This window comes from Cajanus cajan, chromosome 7 (genome assembly GCF_000230855.2).
Source record: "Cajanus cajan strain Asha chromosome 7, NIPB_CcT2T_4, whole genome shotgun sequence".
NCBI classification, from domain to species: domain Eukaryota; kingdom Viridiplantae; phylum Streptophyta; class Magnoliopsida; order Fabales; family Fabaceae; genus Cajanus; species Cajanus cajan.
In genome coordinates, this window is record NC_138523.1 from 51,769,137 (window position 1) to 51,791,537 (window position 22,401).

Genomic DNA, 22,401 nt, shown 5'->3' on the forward strand with positions numbered 1-22,401 from the left:
TCATGATATCAAGCCTGGGGTCTGAAACAATAGCTATCATTAAATCAGCAACTTTTCTTACGTAACAAATTAACTTTGTTTATAATTGAATACTAGTATACATTTGTTATACTGTACATGAGCCGACTGTTATTCGAAGGGAGTGATGTATATAAAAAAAATATTTTTCACGTGTAAAGCTTGGTTAATTAACCAGCGTGTTGAAATTTATGTGTTTCTTGAAACTTCTACCTTCAATGATGAGACACACAACACACATGAAGAAACCACATGCAACACCTACCACACATAATGTTTTTTTCTTAAATAGTTTTTTTACGAGTATTATTTATATTTACGTGGAGGTGGAGATCTATGACAGAAACCAAGACCACGTGTAGCAGCAACATTGGGTCAGATAAGATGTAGACGTACGACCCTTTCCCCACTGCGTTATTATATACGTTAGTCAATAGATAATGTAAACTAATTTTCATAAAACTTATATACAAGCTAGGGAAGATATATAGGAAGCAGGTTCCGACTATGAGTGTTACTTTTCTGCAGATATAGGTTCTTGATAGTCAGCAATATTGCAATGTTCTTCAGCTTATGCTTAGATTATTAATTAAGCTTAAGCACAGGATAACCCTTTTCATTTTCTCCTTTTCCCTAAAGAATTAAAGCTTTGGAAGTGACGAAAGTAGCAGAAGCATCAAGTACAGTACTGAACTTCCCTGGTCTGCTAATCTCATATTCAGACTTCAGAGGTATGTTATTAAGTGTTTCTCCACCCTTTTTCCTTCTTCATAATCTTAATTCTTCTTTTTATGCTTCTCCTTTTTTCTATTACATATCTAGAATCTAAACTTTTATGGGTACGTTAAGTCATGGAGCAATTAAAGAATAGTATACATAAAGCTAGATTGAATATGAATTTGATTCTTTGATTATGATTTGAGCATGGAAAATACCATGTTCAAACTCTATATCACTCCTATACGTTATATTAATTAATTTATCTCCCTGATCTAAAAGGTGAAGAATTTACTCTCCTAATAACTTACTCTAATCACCTTTTTAATATTTTTTCCTTTCTCTAGAAGGTATATTTTGCACATTACTTCTGTAACTAAAAATAATAATTTTTCAAACATCTTAAATTACTCCTTTTATCATCTTTATTTGTATACTTAATTTTTTTTAGTTATGTATCCATTTTAAATTAAAAATAACCTTATAACATAATTTAATTATTGATTACAAATTTAAAATAATTGTAATATAGCTCATATATTTGAAAATATTTATTTATTATAAATTTTAATTATATAATTTTTCATCTTAATTTATATACTTAATTTTCTTACTCATCTATCTGTTATAAATAAATAAAAACAACTTTATTTCATAATTTAAATTATTCATTATCAATCTAAAATATAATTTACTTATCCAAGATAATATCGAAGACTTATCAATAATTAAAAACATGTTTAATTAATATAGGATATTTTTATTTATTTATGTCAATTTTTTTAATGATTTAATAATAAAAAAAGATAACTATGACTCATCAATTTGTAATTTTAGACTAATCTATCTTAATTGGAGAGTAAGTAAAATTTAATTAAAGATTAATTTTGTCAAAAATTAAGTTTTGACATTGTCCAAATAATTCGACCTTAAATTTAATATATTAATTATTTGTGTTCAATTCTTTTATTAAATAAATACTTAAAATGGTTAAATTTCATTTTTCCCTCTCGCCTGCTTATAATCTAAACAACATTTTACCCTACCTCTTGATAAAAAGAAAGGGGTAACAAATCTATATAATCAAACCTAACATAGTATCAAATAAAAATATACACTAAATTTTTATTTATTTATGTAAGATTCCTTATTTTATTTGTACTTTTGTTTTTCTTAATATGCATTACCTTTGATTTTTTTAATAAAAAAATAAGTTATAGTGAAAATTATACTTATAGCTTGTTTCTTATTTAAAAGATCAGAGATAGTAATTACTACCGCATGTTAAAATTAAAGACATAATTTTTAAAAATCTTTTGGAAGGCTAATTAACAATTTTTTTTGAAAACGATCGATGATCTAGGAAAGTTTTTTTTTTTCTTTTATTTTATCAAGAGGGAAGTTTTCTTTAAAAATTAAAACCATGATTGTGCTTGGGGTATAAATTCTTGTGATTACGAACAAAATTAAAGCAACTCCCACAGTATCTCTTGCTTAATAATTTAATTCAAAACATGAAATCTTAGAGTGTGTTTGTTTCACAAATTAAAAATTTATTTGTAGAAATATTGAGTTGAGAATATCATATTCTCATATTTGTTAGTAGTTTTGAAAAAATACTTTAACATAATTCACTTTGTTTTAATTGATTCTCATGATGGAGAATGAAAAAATTATATTTTCATGAAAATGTAAAAAGTTATATTTTAATCTACTTTTTCAACTCATTTTTTATTTTAATTAATTTTCATTTTTAAAATATTTTCAAAAATATTAAAATCTCACCAAACATATTTTTCAATATTTTCAAAAATAATATTTCAATAATATTCTCAAGAATGTGATTTCAAAAAAGGAGTAACATAGAAGGGCTACTCATGGAGGGTTCTGACCACCGGAGGGTTCTGACCGGCAAAGGCCGAGTGAAGTACCGGTGAGTGAAGTACTGTGGAGTGCAGCCATCGAGGACGCTGGCTTTTGAAGGGGGTAGTAATGTAACAAGTCCCACATCGGGGAGGTCTCCTTACCAGGGAGGCCTTATAAGGCGGGAGGTTCTCCAACCTCTTGGGCCGACTTTTGAGGGATGGTTCCCTTCCTTAGTCTTATGCTCGTTACAATGATGCTTTCATTGAGAGCCAGCCAAATTGAGAAGGGCTACTCACGGAGGGTTCTGACCATCGGAGGGTTCTGACCGGCAAAAAAGCTGAGTGAAGTACCCGTGAGTGAAGTACCGTGGAAACTCCAACCTCTTGAGCCGGCTTTTGAGGGATGGTTCCCTTCCTTAGTCTTATGCTCGTTACAATGGTGCTTTCATTGAGAACCAGCCAAATCGAGAAGGGCTACTCACGGAAGGTTCTGACCGGCAAAAAAGCCGAGTGAAGTACCCGTGAAGTGAAGTACCGTGGAAACAATTCCGACCCAATTTTGCAAGTGATATGCAGATATGTATCTGTTGTAGGTTGTTTTAGCCTTATTTACTTAACACTACAAATACAACCGATCATGTCAGACTATTTAAGGACACAATGACTCCATACCACATGCATGGGGTAGGGGGACGTCCTCCTCTAGCAAGCTTCAAGGCCACATATAATTAATTTATTTCAACATCTTTTCAATATTTATTTCAAGACATTTTTTTAACAAAATTTTAAGACTTATTTATATGGCATGCTTGACGCAAATTAATCACATAACAAATACTACATGACAAATAATTAATCACATAGATAATTAATAGTATTTAAAATTAAAAAATTTATTTAAAGAGACTATAAATTTTAATTAATATATATAATAAAAATAATTATTATTCCATATGAGGAAGCCAATACAATCGGGTAATTGTTATTTATCTGTCAATCTTTTTAAATTTTAAATAACATATTAATAATGGACCAATATTACTTAATTTAAAAATTAAAGAAATTGATTTTCAATAAAATATATTTAGGAACTAAATTATATATTTATAAAATTTTAATTTTAATTTTTTAAAATGTAAAATAAAAGAAAACTTTTAAAAGAAAGGTGCTCGTGTGTTGCGCGGCATCGCTCGTGTGTCACGCCTGGTGGGAGGCGTTGCAACTACTATAAGAGGCCATGAACCGGTTCAAGCACGACCGTCGCAATGTCGACAAAGCTCTCGACGCCTTCAATAAAGTCGTCGTCGCGGCTCTGCTCTTGCCATCAAACCTCGCACCTATGCCGTCAACCCTACCATTATCAAACCCTTGCCTCATCCCTACCTCGTTGATCTCTTTCCCCACCAAAATCAGGTAAGCAACAATTGCTTGCAGAAACAACTCTCCCTCTTCTTCAAGCGACTCATATTGTCACGTAGGAGTGCTCCAATGGGAAGAAACTGTCCCTTGAAACAAGAAACGGGACAAACAACTCCCATTGAAATTGTTCTAAGTGTTTTATTCTTTTCATTTCACACGTGTTTTAGATTTATACTTTAGATTAATCTAGTTTGATTAAAGGTAAATAAAATTTAATTAAAAATTATTTTAAAAAAATTATATTCTCAAATAATTTAACCTTAAGTTTAGTACATTAATTATTTATACTTAATTCATTAATTATAAGTGTTTTACTCTTTTCTTAACTACAAGCATAGATATTTATTTAAAACCTTATTTAGATAAATTTTTATAAATAAGAAATTGATTAAAATATAATCTCAAATTCACTTATATGATTAACTCATGAGTTATTCATACATTTTATTTTGATATTGATTTTTTTTGAATTCACAAAATATAGAATTATAAAAGAATATAAAAAATTAAATAAATTCATCTGAGATGAGATTATTTTATATATGTATAAATTAAAGTTAGTTTTTTAAGTTAAATTAAAGATTTTTTTTATAAATTTTTAAAATATTCCTTTTAATTTGTACAATATGTGAATAAAATTATTTTACTTTTTCCCCTTATTTTCTTCTTTAATAAATGTTTGTGGATAATTTTACTTAAGAACCTAAGGTTAAAACTGTAGCCTATTCCGTATTTGTCACAGGTATTTATTTGAAGTTTGAATTGGTGTAAGATTTTATCTCAAGGATTATAGTCCCTTACAAAGCCTTTATCAGTTTGTTGTGTCCTTTTTTTTGTTTTTCTACATATACATTATTATTATTATTTGACAACCACATATGTGAGGAATAACATTTGTCTTTGACGACCAAAAAGGTATCGATGATTAATAAAAAACAAAAACAAAAAGAAAAGAAGGAAAATGTGACGACAAACTGTCACTTTTACTCAAACCAGATTTGCCGAGTTTAGTTGAATAAAAATTTGAAGTATTGAAGACTTGGGCCCAAATTTGTTTAGGTACCAATGGCTTCGTGGCTATGATTGTGTGTATAGAAATAGGACACGTCTAAGTCAATGTCACACGCATTTGGGTGCCGCTGATTCTTCTTTCTACATCACTTCGATCGTTTTATGCTTCTTATTACGACTCCTACCTTTTGAATATATCATATTTTTGTTTTCAAAAAATTCTCACTCAACATTGTAATCATTCGATAGAGCGTACATTTATTATAATCTAACTACTATAATGGAAAGAAATAATAAATATCTATTAATTTAAGATTATATGTAATAAATATCTAATCTCATATGCAGAATTATATGTAAGGAGTAGAAAATTCATAATATTTCTTATACATATATATCTATATACATAAAATATGTCATTATATATAAGATAAATCTAAGTATCAATTAGCATCAATAAAATATTTGTGTCACATTAAACTGACACTAACCAAAATGGTCACTAACCACGTGACTTTCTAATAATTATACAAGTTAACTTGTTAATTATATTTTACTTGTATATTAAATATGATTATTATAAATCTAATTATAAGGACAAGATGAGTAAGCTTACGAAAAGAAACAATACAATAAACACAATTTAACAACTTACAACAATACAACTCAACATATCAACTTACTACTTGAAGTCAACATCATCACATCAACATCTCAAACAACTTTGTCACAACATCAAAACTACACAAACAACTTGCAACTTAATACAATATATAACAACTTTAATATATCACTTGCTTAATCTCAACATCATTAATCAACTTCAGATTAACAACATATTCAACCTAAGTAACGATAAACAACTAATGTGTCGTCATGCATATCAATTAAGAAGATCTTCTACAATAGAGGTGAGTCATTTAAGTGACTTAACCCTATCAAATCACAACAGTTAGTATAAAATCGAAAACAACAACCAGTATAAAACTAGAAACAACAGCTAGTATTAGCTAGATTGATTTATCATATTTTGTTACTTAAACTATGAAATATAATACTACTGTTAGGATAGAAAAATTTGGATATAAGTCTATTACAAGATTAGTTTGCAACATTAGTCATCGACTACCCTCTAAATATTGTGCCCTTTCGATACTTGAATAAGGATTAAGTCTCCAACTTTATTCTTCACTCAATTATCCACATATGAATACCACATAAAACATAGATGTGACAACTAAAAAATAATTACCCATTCAATAGTCAACCTACTTACTAAAGAGTTTTCAATTAGGCTCTTGAAGCACCGCAACGTATATCATTACAATGAGATATTCTAATTTCCAAAACATCTTTTACTCTCTTATAGTTTTTATGTATCTTAACAAATGTATGTATTTTCACCGCATGTCTAGCAACTTTACACAACAAACACCTTTCATCTTACTCGACATTTAATCAACTATTAGTTTAAACAACTTCAAATATTCTTATGCATCATCAAAGATCAATTCATAATGACACAGGTTATATCATCATCATGCATCATATAATCAATCCACTCATCAAGTTAAATTAAGAGGTTTACAAGTTTTTATGAAAACTGGCACTTTGAGCACCCCAGAAGTCGCTATAGGCAAACAAAATTCGCTCTAAGCTAACTCAAATAGAGAGTACTCCTAAAAATCTCAATCTGATTTCTTAAAGCGAACAAAGCCCTCATTCTAAGCAAACCAAATTCACTCAAAGTGTCCCAAGCCAAATAGCACATTTGAATTAGTCACACTAGCTCGCTCTAAGCAAATTAATTCTCGCTTTGAGCCACTGTAATTCACTCCAGGCACCTACACCTTGCGCTCTAAGCGAGCTAAGTCAATGGTCTCACTTTCTTACTCTAAGCAACCCATTGGCGTTCTAAGCGAGCAAGTTCATAAAACCTACATAAATCTAAGTATGAATACAACAACTCAAGAACCATGCAAATTCTCTCATCCCATACTATAATTCATGCATGTAACTCATCATCCACCATCTACCAATATAATACTACTAAAATTTTGAAAGAGAAACAACATGCAACAACAGTGCATTACAAACTCATCAATTCCTTCATTCCTCTTCAAGAAACCTCAAGAACGAAGGGCTCAAAAGTTTCATCTTTCAAAATTTCAACTTAAATGCTCATCAGAGTAGGATTCAACAAGGTATAATATAATCATCATATACAATATAAAAGATCAAACTACAAGCTTCCCTTACCTTTTGTAAATCTCAACCAAAAAGATGATAAGGAAAGAGGAAGAAAAGGAACCATCTGCAACATTCTGAGTTAAGTCTTCAACTCCACAAGCTTAGATCTTCCAACTCAATCAAGTGGATTCAACTACAGGAAGGAAAGGAGGGAAGATTTCAGTAGAAAACAAGGGAAAGAAGGAGATTTGGGTTTTTAGAGAACTTTTCTCTAGATTTTCTTAAAACACACATTTATGAAATACAAATCTTAAAAAAACTCTTATATATTTTTTCTTAAGTCGTAATAACTTAGTTTTAACTTGACTACCTCATAGGTAATTTAACTCTCAAAATCTTATTATTCCATAATTATTAACTAACAACTACAACAATTCAACACCTAATCATATAACTAATTTAAATTGACGTGAACTCACAATGTTATGAACAATTTTTTTTACATTTTAAACTTGACTGTACAACCAGTTTTAAGAACCCATTAATTGGTGTAAAAGAAAAAAAATGAAAAAAGAAAAACTTAGAGACATTTATACATGCTATTAGTATTTTTTTTTTAATTAGAAATAAAGTTGCACTTTGATGATTTGCGTGATAAAAGAATTTACGTTATAAGATAATATAGATTCTCAAGACAAAATTTTAATTCTATCTTTAATGTTATAAAATAAAATAATATATATTAATAACATTGATTTAATTGTATAATTTTTTTAAAAGTTGTTTGTATCCATATTTAATATCAAACCAAAATATGTAGACATGTATAAATAAATGATTCTACTGTTAATGTTGAGAGCTATCACATAAAGTTATGGCCTACGATTATTGCGGAGGTCGTTATGGTGTCGGTGTCTATTTAAAATAGAGATGTGATACATCCTTCGATTTTTTAATAAATTTATTATTAAATAATTATTTAATTTAATATTTTATAATTTAAGTTAATATTTTAATCTTTTGAAATATTTTTCAGAACAAGAATTCGGAAGTTCTATCAGTTTCCTTTAAAATAAGTGTTCATTTATATGGTGATTCTACGATCTAAATTAAATCAATTAATTAAATTTATTTATTTTATTGATATTGTAACGATAATAAAAGAATTCAAACTTGTATAATTATGTGTATATTATTTCAGTTTTTACTAATTAAAATTTTTTTGGAATAAATATTTTTACTTTAAATTTTAACTTGATTTAGTAACACGATTGTTTTTAATCCAAAACTAATTAAATATTTTATTTTAATTTTTAGATTAATATGTTTTAAATTTTACTTCAATTTTTGTATTATTTTATTTTATTTTTCTTATGATCTCATTATCAAGTGCCTTAATTTGATCGTATATATATATATATATATATATATATATATATATATTATTTTAGATAAAAAAAATAATATATAAAATGATAACTATAGATAATTAATTTTTTAAATAAAGAAAATAATTATTGATTGCAAAATAAAAAAATATTTTTTCCTGTATTAATATAAACTTTTATATGACATAAAATAGACTATATTAAAAATTAAAAAGTACTTAAAAATTATAATATACCTTCTTGAACCAAATCAATTTAACTTCAATCGGTTCAATTTATTTTTAATTAACTAAAACAAATTTTAAAATTCAAACCAAACCAATATAATTAGTGATTGATTTTCAAATTTAAAGATTTTGAATTTGAATCTTGAATTCTTAAAGTATGTGATTATGAGAGGAGTAATTTTAATGTAGAAAGATTAGTTTCCAGTACTGTAATTAAAAAAAAAAAAAAAAACAACATGGGAAACACTGTATTTAAAATTTAGATGCAATCATAAGCAATATTCATGAGGTAGGTGCCATTAGCTTATTATATATGAAATTACTCATGTATGCTTGGTAGTCAAAATGTTCATCCATGCCCATTTCATTTGAAAGCAAAAATGATGATGAAATAGAATATTAATGGATGCATCATGCATATGTTTAAATTGTGGACGTTGTTTCTTCACCCAACCTTATCATCATTTATCTTTGAAAATAATGGGTATTACAGATTAACTCTTTTATTTTGTAGCTTCCACTCATCCCAAACTTGACTAAAAAATAGTCGGTTTTTCCCATTTTAATACTTCATCACTTTATCTACGAGGTTTTTAATATATTATAACTCAATAATTTCTGAGACATTCCACAGTCTTTAATTATTTTACCAACTTTGGTTGGTGCCTTCATTGAAAGCTGGGGTCGATGGATAGTTACACGTGATATAATTAATTAAACTCCTTTTCACCAAAAAAACAAGTTGATTAAATTTTTTTCTTCAAGTTGTTTCTTCATTTCATCTCATGATGACTTCTCTCTTTTGTCATTTCTTTTGTCCATTTTCAAACAATTAGGTTGTAAAAGTAAAAGAATGCAACCCTAATTTCCCATAGACCCACTCATTCATTGTTGCATTTCACGTGGTGTACTCATTATTCATTAATCAACATTTATTCAGTGCGGAGAAATAAAGAATGCAGTTTTAGTTAAGGAGATGCTGTATAATTGTATAAACATAATTTAACTTATCAGTAAGTATTGTAGGAACAATTCTAAATTCTCCTACACCTTTCTACTAGTAACATATATATTTTTTTATAATTATTTTATGGAATAAGTATCAAATGTAATTTATATTTTTAAAATATTAAATACAATTGTTACCTCAATTTTTTTAACCGTCGATTAAATTTTTTATAAACAAATTAAAAGATATAATAATTTTATTTTTTGTTAAATAATTTTAAAGTTTTTATTATAGCATTTTAATTTTTTACTCTGCAGTGAATACATATTAGTTGTAAATGTTAAAAAAAAATATTAGTCTTAAATATGTAAATTAATTAAGTTAAAATATTTTTTAAACTCTCTATAATTTTATTTACTTTATATTTTAATTATTATAATTTAAAATAGATATTTTTAGTCATTATACTTATTTTTTTTTTAAATTTTTTAGTATTTAAAATTTAAGATAAATCTTTTTAGTTTCTATCATTTTTTTTTTGCAACAATCTCTTTTTTTTATTGATGTGACATAAATATTAATTCAACTTTGTGTATTATATGTCAAATTATTTTATTAAAATTATTCTAAATTAGATCTTTCAATGTTTCGTACTTCTTTTATATTTTTATATGTGAGACTTATTGTTAAAGTATTTTTTTTATTCTCATAAATTAAAAATCCCTTAAATTATAAAGTCTAAAAATAATTGAAAAAAAAAGTATATGAACTAAAAATATTTATTTTAAATTATAAAATCTAAAATGTAAAGTAAATGAAATTATAAGAAAAAAAAATGTTTAAACCAATTAATTATAAGTTAGGTAAGAAATAATGGTATAATTGACAAAAATAATAATATTATCATGAACTTTCAAGCTGACAAACAGATAAAAATAAAAGTCTTCTAAAAAATTGACAACTAAAAAGAAATAATGGGATATTTTTTATTTAATATTCTTTTATGAAAATATAAAAAACTATAAGAAAATTTATAGAAGAATATTTAAACTATATTATTTTTGTTACTTTTCAAGACCATGTGATTTATTTTTATAGAAATTAAAATGTAAAACGTATGAAATTTTTTTAAAAAAATAGTGTATATATGAACTAAAATAAAATATTTTAATCATAAAAACTAAAAGTAAAATTCATGAAATCATAAATAAAAAAATAAACCTCAAAATTTTAACCATAGAGAATTTAATCCAAAGAGGCAATGAAGAATTGGAAGTTTGATCCATCCTCATAAATAGTAGGCTTTCCTCTCTCCCTTTTTAATTTTCTTCCTTGACTTCACTTGAGTTGAGGGTCACCTTAGAAGTCTCACCGTAAGGAACTTTAGTATTTTTTTCAATAAAATAAAAATTAAAGTTTAATGACATAATAATTAATAACTGGGAGCTTGTGTATGTATATTTTTCAATAAAAGCTTTACATGTGCAAGGTATGCCTGCCACGTGTACGAAAACGGTTGGGGGAGTTTGAGATGTGAGAGTACTATCATTCCAATTTAATAGCTTAACCTCCAAGTCGAAGTCGCAACTTGTCCATAGCCCGTGATTTTGGGGACGGACCCACTTGTCATCTTTGGTCACCATGCAGTCCATACTTTGCATTTCTATGATCCAATCAGATAAAAGATCGAATATGATCCTGAATCCTGATTAGTGATTTCTCAATAATCATGTTTTAAAACTACTGCTATTGTTTTTCTTCTGAAGAATTCCACTGAAACCAACAAATTACCAAAAATACCCTATAATTATTACTCCACAGTTAACATTCAAAAACAAAAAAAAGTGCTGTATATGCGTGGAAGCAATTCAAACCACTTTACAAATCAACTTTCAATATTGAGTTAGACTAATTTATCTTTTAAAAATATTGTAGAGCTCATGTCTTAGCAAATTTTATTACATTTATTAGGCTATCTATTATTATATCATACTTTTTTTTAAGATGAAATCAAAATCTATAATTTTATAAATTTTATGTTCAAAATGTCTGATCTTAAAATAAAAAAAATGTGTTAAATATTTCACCTATTTTATAAAATTCAACTAGACTATGTCAACACACTTAGGAATAAAAATTCATAAAAACAAAAAGCAGTTTTGCATCTTCAAGTTCAATTATATATTCTCTCATAATTTCTGGTTGTATGAATTACTATTATAACTACTTTGTTTTTTGAGAGGTACGTATGGTATAAGTACTTGGATGTGCTTTTGTTACCTCCTTTTCTAGTCAATACTCTGTTAAGTTTCTGTGTTCATTCTCTCATTCTGCTTCGTCCAATAATAGGCATTTTTAACTGTGATGAAGCAAGGGTCAGCAAACAACCAACAGGTACTGTGCCTCTCTCTCTCTCTCTACCCTGAGCTCGTGCATGGCTTCTTTCTGCATGCTTGTGCAAGTTGGTGTCTTTGGTACTGTTTTGGGATTTGTTGATCTTTGGAAACTGAGGCACAGTGCAAAGGATTTGGTCTGAAATATGCTATTTGGTTTGGTGTTGCACGCAGCTCTTGTGGGCAAGAGTGGTTATGCGCAAATGGCTTAACATGGGAAGCAACGAGCCTGATTACAGCGCTGACCCTGATGATGATAACGAGGATGACCCTGAGAGTGACTCAGACAATGAAGGTCAGTGTTTGCAACCAAAGTTCTGTTGTTATCAGTGTTTGTCTTTGTGTTTGTGTTTGTGCGTGTGTTTATTTGAAGATTGCAAAAGTTGGTTGCAGCATGTTGTTAAATTAATAAATTCTATTAGAATATGGAAATTGAACAGTATGCTTTATGTCAAAATAATCTGAAAATTTAGAATTAAAACTTTACAACTTATTTTCAGTTTGGCTTTTTCTGTGATCTGTCTCAATTTGAATATGCAGAGTGGGGAAAACCTTCACGATTTGGGGACAGCAGAGGGGAACAAGCTCCAATTGAGTCGAATGGTAATTATTTTTCTTTTTGGTATATGAAAATATTGAAATTACTGTTTCCAAATTTTCTTCTATTCTGAGAGTTTTAATGATTAGTATGACACTTTTCTTGATTATCTTTATCACACCCGCTAAATTTCCAATGAACTGAAGAGTTTCTTCCAAGGTTAAGAAGGCAAAAGTCATTAACTTCTAGGTCTCAGTATATAAACAAGAAGGAACTGAGGTGAGGCACTGTTCTTATGTTTATTTAGCAAGAGAAGACTCTAATTGCGATGATTTGAAAGAGTAGAAAGCATAGTTCATTTGATGGTATTGCTCAAGCTTCTCATATCTGGATTCTGGTGAATACTTGTCTCTTAGAGTATGTGTTGGAACATGGAATGTTGGAGGAAAACTTCCCCCTGATGACCTAGATATTGACGAATGGTTAGGCATTAATGAGCCAGCTGATATCTATGTTCTTGGGTAAGTTCTACATTCTACCTTATCAATTTTTTCTAAAATATATTGAATATACGTACACCTGAATAGAACGTCATTTTGGAATCACTTTTTAATATATTTTCTTCATATAATCATTTTTCTGTAAAATATTGCAGTCTTCAGGAGATTGTGCCATTAAATACTGGTAACATTTTTGGAGCTGAAGATACTCGGCCGGTACCAAAATGGGAAAATATCATTCGAGATACACTGAATAGAGTTAGACCAAAAGCACCAAAGATTAAATCCTTCAGTGATCCTCCATCACCATCAAAATTTAAGCCATTAGAAGATTTGCCAGACATGGAAGAAGAAATATTACTTGAAAGTGATAGTGATGTTGGCGAGGAAGTCCATCCTTTGGATGAAGAAAACAACGTTTATGATGGTATTACAGATAAACCAACCACAGATGAAGAAGTCTTGGATACAAATTTTCAGGCTTCAGATGTTGCTGATATTGCCAACACAGGAGAGCCACTTGGCAATGATTTACTGAGACAGTTTTCAGATCAAAAGAGGTTGAATAGGCTGAATTGTTTTCGTGACCAAAATTTGTCTGAGAATACAGAAACATCATCTTCTCAACCGAAGAGTAAGCTATCCAGAATGATTAGTAGTTCTGATAGGATTGGTTTGAGCTGGCCAGAGCCACCACTGCACCTGATATCTCAGGGACCATTGGATAGACCAACTTCTTTTAAGTCTATCAGATCCTTTAAATCATCAAAGTCTTTCAGAACATGTCATTCTCTCAAGCCAACCATAGATGACATAGGTTTGCTTGCTGAAATTGACCTTGAAGCATTAATGAAGCGGAAAAGGAGATCATCATATGTAAAGATAGTGAGCAAACAGATGGTTGGGATTTTCATCACCATATGGGTTCGTCGCAGCTTGCGTAAGCATATTCAGAATTTAAAGGTGTCAACTGTTGGTGTTGGTGTTATGGGCTATATTGGTAACAAGGTATTTTTCCCTTTCTTTAGAATATTCAATTTTTTCTATACTGTTTGAGTTTGAAGTCTTTGGTCATTACTCATTATATCATGATGATTATATATGAGAATGTTAATATATCTTTCTCTTGTTTATTTTGTTATATATAGTTTTCTGCATTGCTCACTTATCATTTCTCTTTGCACAGTTGATATATATGGTTCCTCACCATTCAATGGCGATGATATCGCTAAGCTTTTAATGACCTTTAGTATTAAAAAAGAGAAGTTAATTGACCAATTAATGTTTTTAACTTTTAACATAACTTTTTGTGATGATTATATTGGTCTTCTTTTGTTTAAGGTGATTTTGTTGAAAGAAATATAGGGTGATCTTGACATCTGATCAAGGTTAATGTACTTATGAGATGATAAGAAACATTTTAAAATTTTCAGGGGTCAATATCTATCAGCATGTCTATATATCAGACACTCTTTTGTTTCATATGTACCCACCTTACGGCAGGTGAAAAGGAAGCAGATGAACATAAAAGAAATGCTGATGTGCGCGAAATACATCAACGAACGCATTTTTATTCTCTTGCTGATGGACTTCCCAGAAACATCCTTGATCATGAGTGAGTACATGTTTTACCCCAGGTTGACACTGTTGTAGCATTAAAATTATTGGCTTTCTCATCTAGATTCATCATTTTTGTTGTTTTGCCAATTTTCTATATACTTGAATTATATCATGCCCCCAAATTTTAAATATAGCATGACAATATAATGTTTGAAGTACTTTATATCAAATAGAAATCTCATCACTTAAACACATAGACAACGTTAAATTAAAGCAAATCTTCTGGTAGTTTGGTCTTCATCTTTGGTAAAATAAAAATATGCTTCCAACTGTTAGGGAACATATTCTATTTTGTGTTCTTGCATAGATAGTAATTATTCTTTTATTTTTTTTGGTAGTCATTGATTTGTAAAAGGACGATTTTTTCTGACTTTTCAGTGGGATTGGTAGGCATTCCTTTCATGATGGTTATTCCTTTTATGTCTGCTTCAATTGTGTATTTACAAGTTCTGTCTAAATCAAGTATAATAACATAATCATTTCCAATTTATTTGCAGAAGAATAATTTGGTTGGGTGATCTGAATTACCGTATCAACTTGTCATATGAGAAAACAAGAGATTTTATTTCAAAAAAGCAATGGTCCAAATTGATTGAGAAAGACCAGGTAATAGTATAGAAACTCTTATTCCGTGTGTGTTGCATAAGAACCATCCTCTGCATCACAATTATGTGGTCTAGTCTTCTCCTTTGACAAGAAATATGGTACCCATATTTTTCTAGCTAGTAAGCCTTTGTTACTGATATAACCAACCTTTTTTTAAAATTTCTTTGTCTGAAACTTTGTACCCTTGAGGTCTTGCTGGCGAGGAGCAATACGCAAAATCTATTAGGAAACACATGCTGTCACTCAAGAAATTTGCTCAACCCTTTCAGTGATTTCTTGTAAATAAAACTGCATACTGATATATAACCAATGTATCCTTGTTTTAACTTAGATAACAGTATTCAAATGACAACAATATCCCAGTAACCTTGTAATAGTGGAACTGTTATGTATAACATTTTTAACGCTTCCTTTTTGGAACAAGTTAGATAACTATGCTCTACAGTCCATGCTATTTTTCAATCGTGAGATACATTATGATATGTGGAAAGTATCAGCATAAAAAAAAATTGGTTTAAATATGTTTTTGTTCTTCAAATTTAACATAAATTTATTTTTGATCCCTCAAATTTAAAATTGTTATTTTTAGTTCCTGTAATTTTCAAAAATCTTATTTTAATCTATCAGATCACCAATAATATATCTGAAAGTAACAAATTAAGACGGTTATGCAATATCAATTGAATTTAATGTGATATTTTTATTAACAGGAATACTAATAAGTAAATTTTATGTAATAATATTTGATAAATTTCTTAACAAAATTTGAATATAAAGACTAAAATAAGATTTTTTTGAAATTACAGGAACTAAAAATATCAATTTTAAATTTGAGGGACCAAAAATAAATTTATCCTAAATTTGAAGGACTAAAAACATATTTAAGAAAAAATATTATATGGCTGTGTAATTTATTGTCATGTTATTGTGACAGCTTACGAAAGAACTAGAGAAAGGTGTGTTTGATGGATGGTCAGAAGGCACGTTAAACTTCCCACCAACTTATAAGTATGAGCTTAATTCAGAGAAATACTATGGAGAGGATCCAAAGGTTGGGAGGCGCACACCCTCATGGTACATATGCTTGTTTGATCTCAGATTCTGCTACAACATCTGCCAGTCTTTGTTTATATATTGATTTATCTATCTTTCAAACTACCATTGTTTTCTTATGTTTCTAAACTGAATTATTCTTAGGAAAACCAAGTATTAGTAATTTTATGAATCCATGTATATGTGTTATTCTACTATATGCTAATTAATCTCTGCTTAACATGTAATTGGGAGTGATTAAGTTTTACGTAAATTGAAAAGCTTAAATGCATTAGTGATTGACTTGGACCATAAATAGTTGGTGATCATTCTGATATTCATAACTCAAAAGTGATTTAACACATTTTTTTAAGTAATTAATATTTAATATGGTGTATTTATTGCTGCTTAACCGACAAACTTTACCACACTTGTTAGCAAAATATTATCTTGTATAAATGGTTTTTTTTATATATATAAATTTGCAATTACCTTTCAGGTGTGATCGTGTTCTTTCATATGGCACGGGAATGAAATTACTTAGTTATGGAAGGACTGAACTGAAATTTTCAGACCACAGACCAGTGACTGCCACATACATGGCTGAGGTTGAGGTGTTCTCTCCAAGGAAGCTGCAGAAAGCCCTGACCTTCACTGATGCAGAGATTGAAAATGAAGAAGTCATGACAAATTTAGGTAGTTGAAATTTAGCCACATAATCTGGACAAGTTGCTTTACATAAATATGAATGAACTATGAAACTTCATTAATAATCTATAAAGTAACCCTCCTAACATATGTCCATAATCTCTATTTTCTGGTGCAGGGACACTGTATGAGTTCTGAAGTATTTATTGAAATTGAAGGAACAAAAATGATACTAATTATTGCAACTTCATATTGGGGATTCTTCATTTTAATTCTTTTTTGGCGTCATTACGTTAGAGAAGATAGTTGTGTGATTTTTGTATAAAGTTTCTTACGAATAATATTGAAAGCTTGTTGATAGATGGGGTGTATACTGTATATTTATTTACAGCTGCAGTGTGATTTGCATTGTATGTAATGTAAGACCTTTCGAGGGAAGCTTTATGTATGCTTATAAAAAAATAAATAGAAGGAGTGTTTGGTTCTCCATGTTCAAGATGTTTTCTCCAGTTTTGACATACACTTAGCACTTTCAATTCAAGGTAGAACACTATATAATACAACTTTGTGAACTTAATATGTATGGATTCTCTAGCTTTTACATTTATTTGTTATTTATTATCTTAAAAAGATTCCTGTGAATATTCATCATATGTTCGTTGTCTTGTAGTATGACAGTATTAGTTATGTGGAGAGATGAATGCATTTGATTCGACTATTCCTAACATGCAAATGGGGATACATATTACATATGCAGAATGCATAGATAAACTTTCTTATTCTGTTTTCTCATTCACTATGTCTGTAATATAAAAATTTGATTTTAGTCATATAGGAGAATTTTATCAATTTTTTTGTTATCAAAGATGACTATATTCATGAATTATAATACTTGCAGATTGTGTCCAGTTCAGGCTTATTGCTATAATTTTTATTTTATAATAATTTTAATATGTTACACAACCTATAATTTTTACATCAATGTATCCATATCAAGAGTTTCGATCGGATACGATAACTAATTGAATACTAATTTTCATAATTGTCAGTGTCAAATTAGTCATCCGATTATTCATTCCTTTTTTAAGAAGTGTCGGTCGCATAGTTTGCTCTGTCAAGTAAATTGTACTTCACTTGTTTGTATGGCTAAAACTAATCTATGAATTTTAAACTTTGATTTCATTATAAAATTCAAGCAATGAGCAAACAGGATGAGGGAGAAAAATGGAGAACGTGAAAATTGGTCATTATTAATTACTTCCTCCATTTCAAAAATGGAGAAATGCCTGACCTGATGAATTTTTTGAGTTATATCCTCGCTTAATAATTGTATAAATAATTTATCCCCTCTAGACTAGTCTTTTTTTTTTCTTTTTTTTTTTTTTAAGATAGGCCTTGTAAAAAAAAATTCTATCTCTCACCATTTCTTTTCACTTGTCATTCTTTTTATTAGTTTTATTTTTATTCTCTCAATTATAATAATTGATAGGGAAAGAATTCACATATTCCACCAATAATTCTCATTAGAATTACTCCATTCAATAATTTGTTATCCACCTTAAATTTCAATCATTACGTTAAATTAAAAGTTTTTAATAGATATATAAAATTTATAAAAAGATTTCTAGTATAAAAATAATATGATACTTAATTATATAGATTTAAATTAATATATAATATGTATTTATAAATTTTAATAATTAAATTATTAAAATTTAATATAAATATAAATTATTAAGTAAAACAATTCTATCAAAAGTTACTATTAAAATGACTAAATTCTTCTCTATATAGTCTCTTTAATTCTCAACACAAATTAATTAATTAATTATTATTTTTTATCTCAAATCTTTAATCTTTTAAAGTAATGCACATGTATAACAAATATTTAATAGATGTAAATTTGAACTTAAAAATTATTTAATTAATATCTCATTTTCTCAATTCTATTATCTAATTTTCGTAAAAATAAAAGTAGAACTTAAAAATTCTTTAATTAATATCTTATTTTCTCAATTATATTATCTAATTTTCGTAAAAAAAATTAAGTTAGTAGTTGATGAAGTGTATATTAAATAAGAATATAATTGAAAAACAAAAAGTATTAGTTCTTTTAAAGGAAAAAAGGTATTAATTAGATTTTAAAATTCTAAAAAGTCAATTATTTTGTCATAAAAAATATGTTAAGAGAACTATAAAGATTTGAAACAAACGTACATTTGTATCCTTTCTTTTTTCATTGATAAGAATTACAATAATAATATCAAAGATTGAACTCAAATCTTTATATACTATCAAGTTTCAACACTTACTAGTTTTGTATCTCCTCTTCTTTCATTACACATTACAACTTATGAGAGTTGGATTTTTTTTTAAAATTTTTTTTTTTACATTTTTTGAATTAAATTATTGTCAATGATAGAACTATATACAAAGATGTGGAGTAGTTGTCTTCATTAAAATTTTAAAAGTTTTTAAATGTAGTATACAAATATAATTAAAAATTAGCTTTCTAATTTAAAGTGTAGTAAGAAATTTAAAAATATTATCTATAAATTACTCTAAATCTCGTTAAACGTATTTATTATTTTCTTTTCTTTTCTTTGGACGAGCATTTCACACTATTTGTAGAAGTCAAACTCAATAAGAAAATTTACCTAACAACTATTAGGAGTGTAAGTGAGTATTAATAATATGCAAATCCAAACTAAAACAAATCTAGTAAGTTCTAATTGAATTTATTTGACGTTCATATTAGATCCAATTCATCCCGATCAAAATTTGATATTGTACGGGTCAAATAACAAGTTTTGTATTTTTTAACAAGTGACCCAACTCAAGAAGAAGAAGATATGTAATTTAAATTTTATTTTGTACTAATGTTAGTTGTTTGATATGACAAATCAAGAAATTTAATTCATATTGTTATTTACTTTATGAGTTGATAACATATATTATATTTGTAACAAGATGTCAAATGATGTACATCTATTATTAAATATTTTAATGTTTACAATAAATAAATAAATAATTATGCTAACCTAAGAGCATCCACAATGGAACAACTCCATTTGGATGTTTTCAATGGGACTCACCTATATACATCACTCATTTTTACTCTTGTCCATACAAGCACCTCCAAGTACTTCATCTCGAGCAACTCTCTTTGGGTGCTTCCAATAAGTCCCACAAAAAAGTTTACATCATTATATTTTATTATGAACTTATTTATTAATTTATAATAATTTATTTATAAATTAATTAATTTTAAAAAAACCAATTTTTTATTTTCATTATTTAAATAATTTGTTGACGCAATAAAAAAAGTAGTAAAATTATTAATTACTACTTTTGTTAAACCACGGATTTTGAAAATTTGGATTTGTGGATTGTTCATAATTTGGTATCAAATTAAACCATGAATTTTGGTTTGAATCCATAAAATGAAAAGAAGAAGTTGAGAATTTTTGAGGATGATAGAGAGAAATTTGAGATGTTCAGTTGTGCAATTTTTCTTTTGAAAAACCCTTATTTATATATAAATGAAAAAAAAAAGTAATTGTTGCATTTGCAACAATAAAATAAAAAATATATTTTTTTTAATATTTGTTGGTTGATTTGTATATTGTTAGCTAAAGTAACTTTTGTTGAGGATGCACTCCAATTTAATTGTTTTCAATGGCCACAAACTAAGAAGTAATGTTACTTTCCTAAGAAAGCTGTTTCTTGAACTACCATTGCGAATGGTCTAATTAACCATACTCAATCCAACTTGTTTGTGATCAACTTGAGTCGGATTGAAGTAAAAAGAAATGCAAACTCAACTCAATCAAACTTTTTAATTTTTGATCAAGTTAGATAACTAGATCATTCAAATTCGGTTTAATCCAACCTTCTTACACCCCTAACAACCATTCCAAACTATCTTTATTTTATCTTTATATGTACATTTTATCTTTATAATTTGTTTTCAAAATTAAAATTTATTTCATTTAAACGTTTTCTGTATCTGTTTTTTAATCTTCAGTAGAGACTGAATTTCCTATATATATATATATATTTGGAAACAACCCAAGTAATGCCTTGCTTATTTTTATGTTAGATATATATCGATTATTAATTCGTTTTTTAAATAAGGAATTTTGGACCATTGTTATCGACAAAAGTCACCTTTTTTAATATAAATTAATCTTTAATTATCGATTTTAAAACATAAATTATATTCATTAAAAAATTACAAAATATATCGTACGGGAACATGATTGGGAGGAGTCTTCATTGGCTAATCATACTTCGTGAAACCAAGTTCTAAGCTTGTGAAAAATTCATCTGCATTAAAAATATATCTCAACACGTATATTCAGTCTTCTCATGAAAATCATGTTTGAAAGGTATAAGGTCTATGAACTTGATAGGTGGTCCTATTAAAAAGGTAAAGATTGAGGGTTTAAGGTAGCCAATGAAAGTGTCACCCAGGTCCCATTTCTTCAAAGCAGAACTCGTGTTAGCACTTAGCAACATCCTTGTTTGGCTTACATTATGATTATGAATCTACAAAACCCATTATTCTATGATTTGTACTTTGTAACACCCTTGCTTTGAATGATTGAAGTAAAAGGAACAGCTAGTAATTGGTGCAAATCCCGGAAAATAATCAAAAGAACAACAGTTACCAAATAGCAGGCCACACAACTCGCTTAAACAAACCATATGATATATTCGCTGGATTTGTTGGAATCATACGAAGAACAAACTTTTAATGTCTCCACATGCGCTCCATATGGTTTTAGTTTTCTATCTTACTTCAAATATTCCCACCAACATATTACATATTGGATATAGTCGCAGTCTAGCACTAATTATTTAGCTGAGTTAAGCATTTTTATCGATATAATTCATTTGTGAATCTTCAATTTCACTTAGGAATTAAGAATTTTTTTTTAATTTTCTATTTCAATGAAAGCTTAAGTTCTTATTTTCCATTATATGAGTTTCACCTGTTTTGTTTTCTTTTTTTACTGCAATAGAATCAATTCTACAAATGGAGGTTATATATGTCACTGTAATCTAATAATTTAAAAAATAAAAAAACTGACTTTTATTTTAAGAATCTCTCGTGAGAGATGATTTAAGTTTTTGAAATTTCTAAAAATTTAATTTAAATATGTTTACAGTATAAAAGGTTTTTTTTTTTTATAAATATTTTTGTTTAATAATAAATTTTTATGAATAATAATATTGTTATTTTTTATAATAAGTCATTGAGAAATTATATCTTGA

At 27.9% G+C, this 22,401-nt stretch overlaps 1 protein-coding gene across 2 annotated transcripts; it reads left to right on the forward strand.

The window, feature by feature from the left end:
- The first annotated feature begins 461 nt into the window (after positions 1 to 461).
- On the forward strand, positions 462 to 17,617 carry LOC109812167 (type IV inositol polyphosphate 5-phosphatase 3). 2 transcript variants are annotated; one of them, XM_020376064.3, is made up of 13 exons: positions 462 to 552; positions 658 to 749; positions 12,134 to 12,178; positions 12,352 to 12,472; positions 12,718 to 12,780; positions 12,922 to 12,994; positions 13,132 to 13,236; positions 13,371 to 14,223; positions 14,649 to 14,830; positions 15,333 to 15,441; positions 16,376 to 16,515; positions 16,973 to 17,169; positions 17,300 to 17,617. In XM_020376064.3, exons 3-13 carry the CDS (start codon positions 12,149 to 12,151, stop codon positions 17,317 to 17,319), a joined length of 1,893 nt encoding a protein of 630 aa, XP_020231653.1. In that variant the 5' UTR covers positions 462 to 552; positions 658 to 749; positions 12,134 to 12,148; the 3' UTR covers positions 17,320 to 17,617. The 2 variants fall into 2 exon arrangements, with proteins under 2 accessions (XP_020231653.1, XP_029129987.1); XM_029274154.2 differs by having other exon boundaries at positions 481 to 749.
- The last annotated feature ends 4,784 nt before the right edge of the window (positions 17,618 to 22,401 follow it).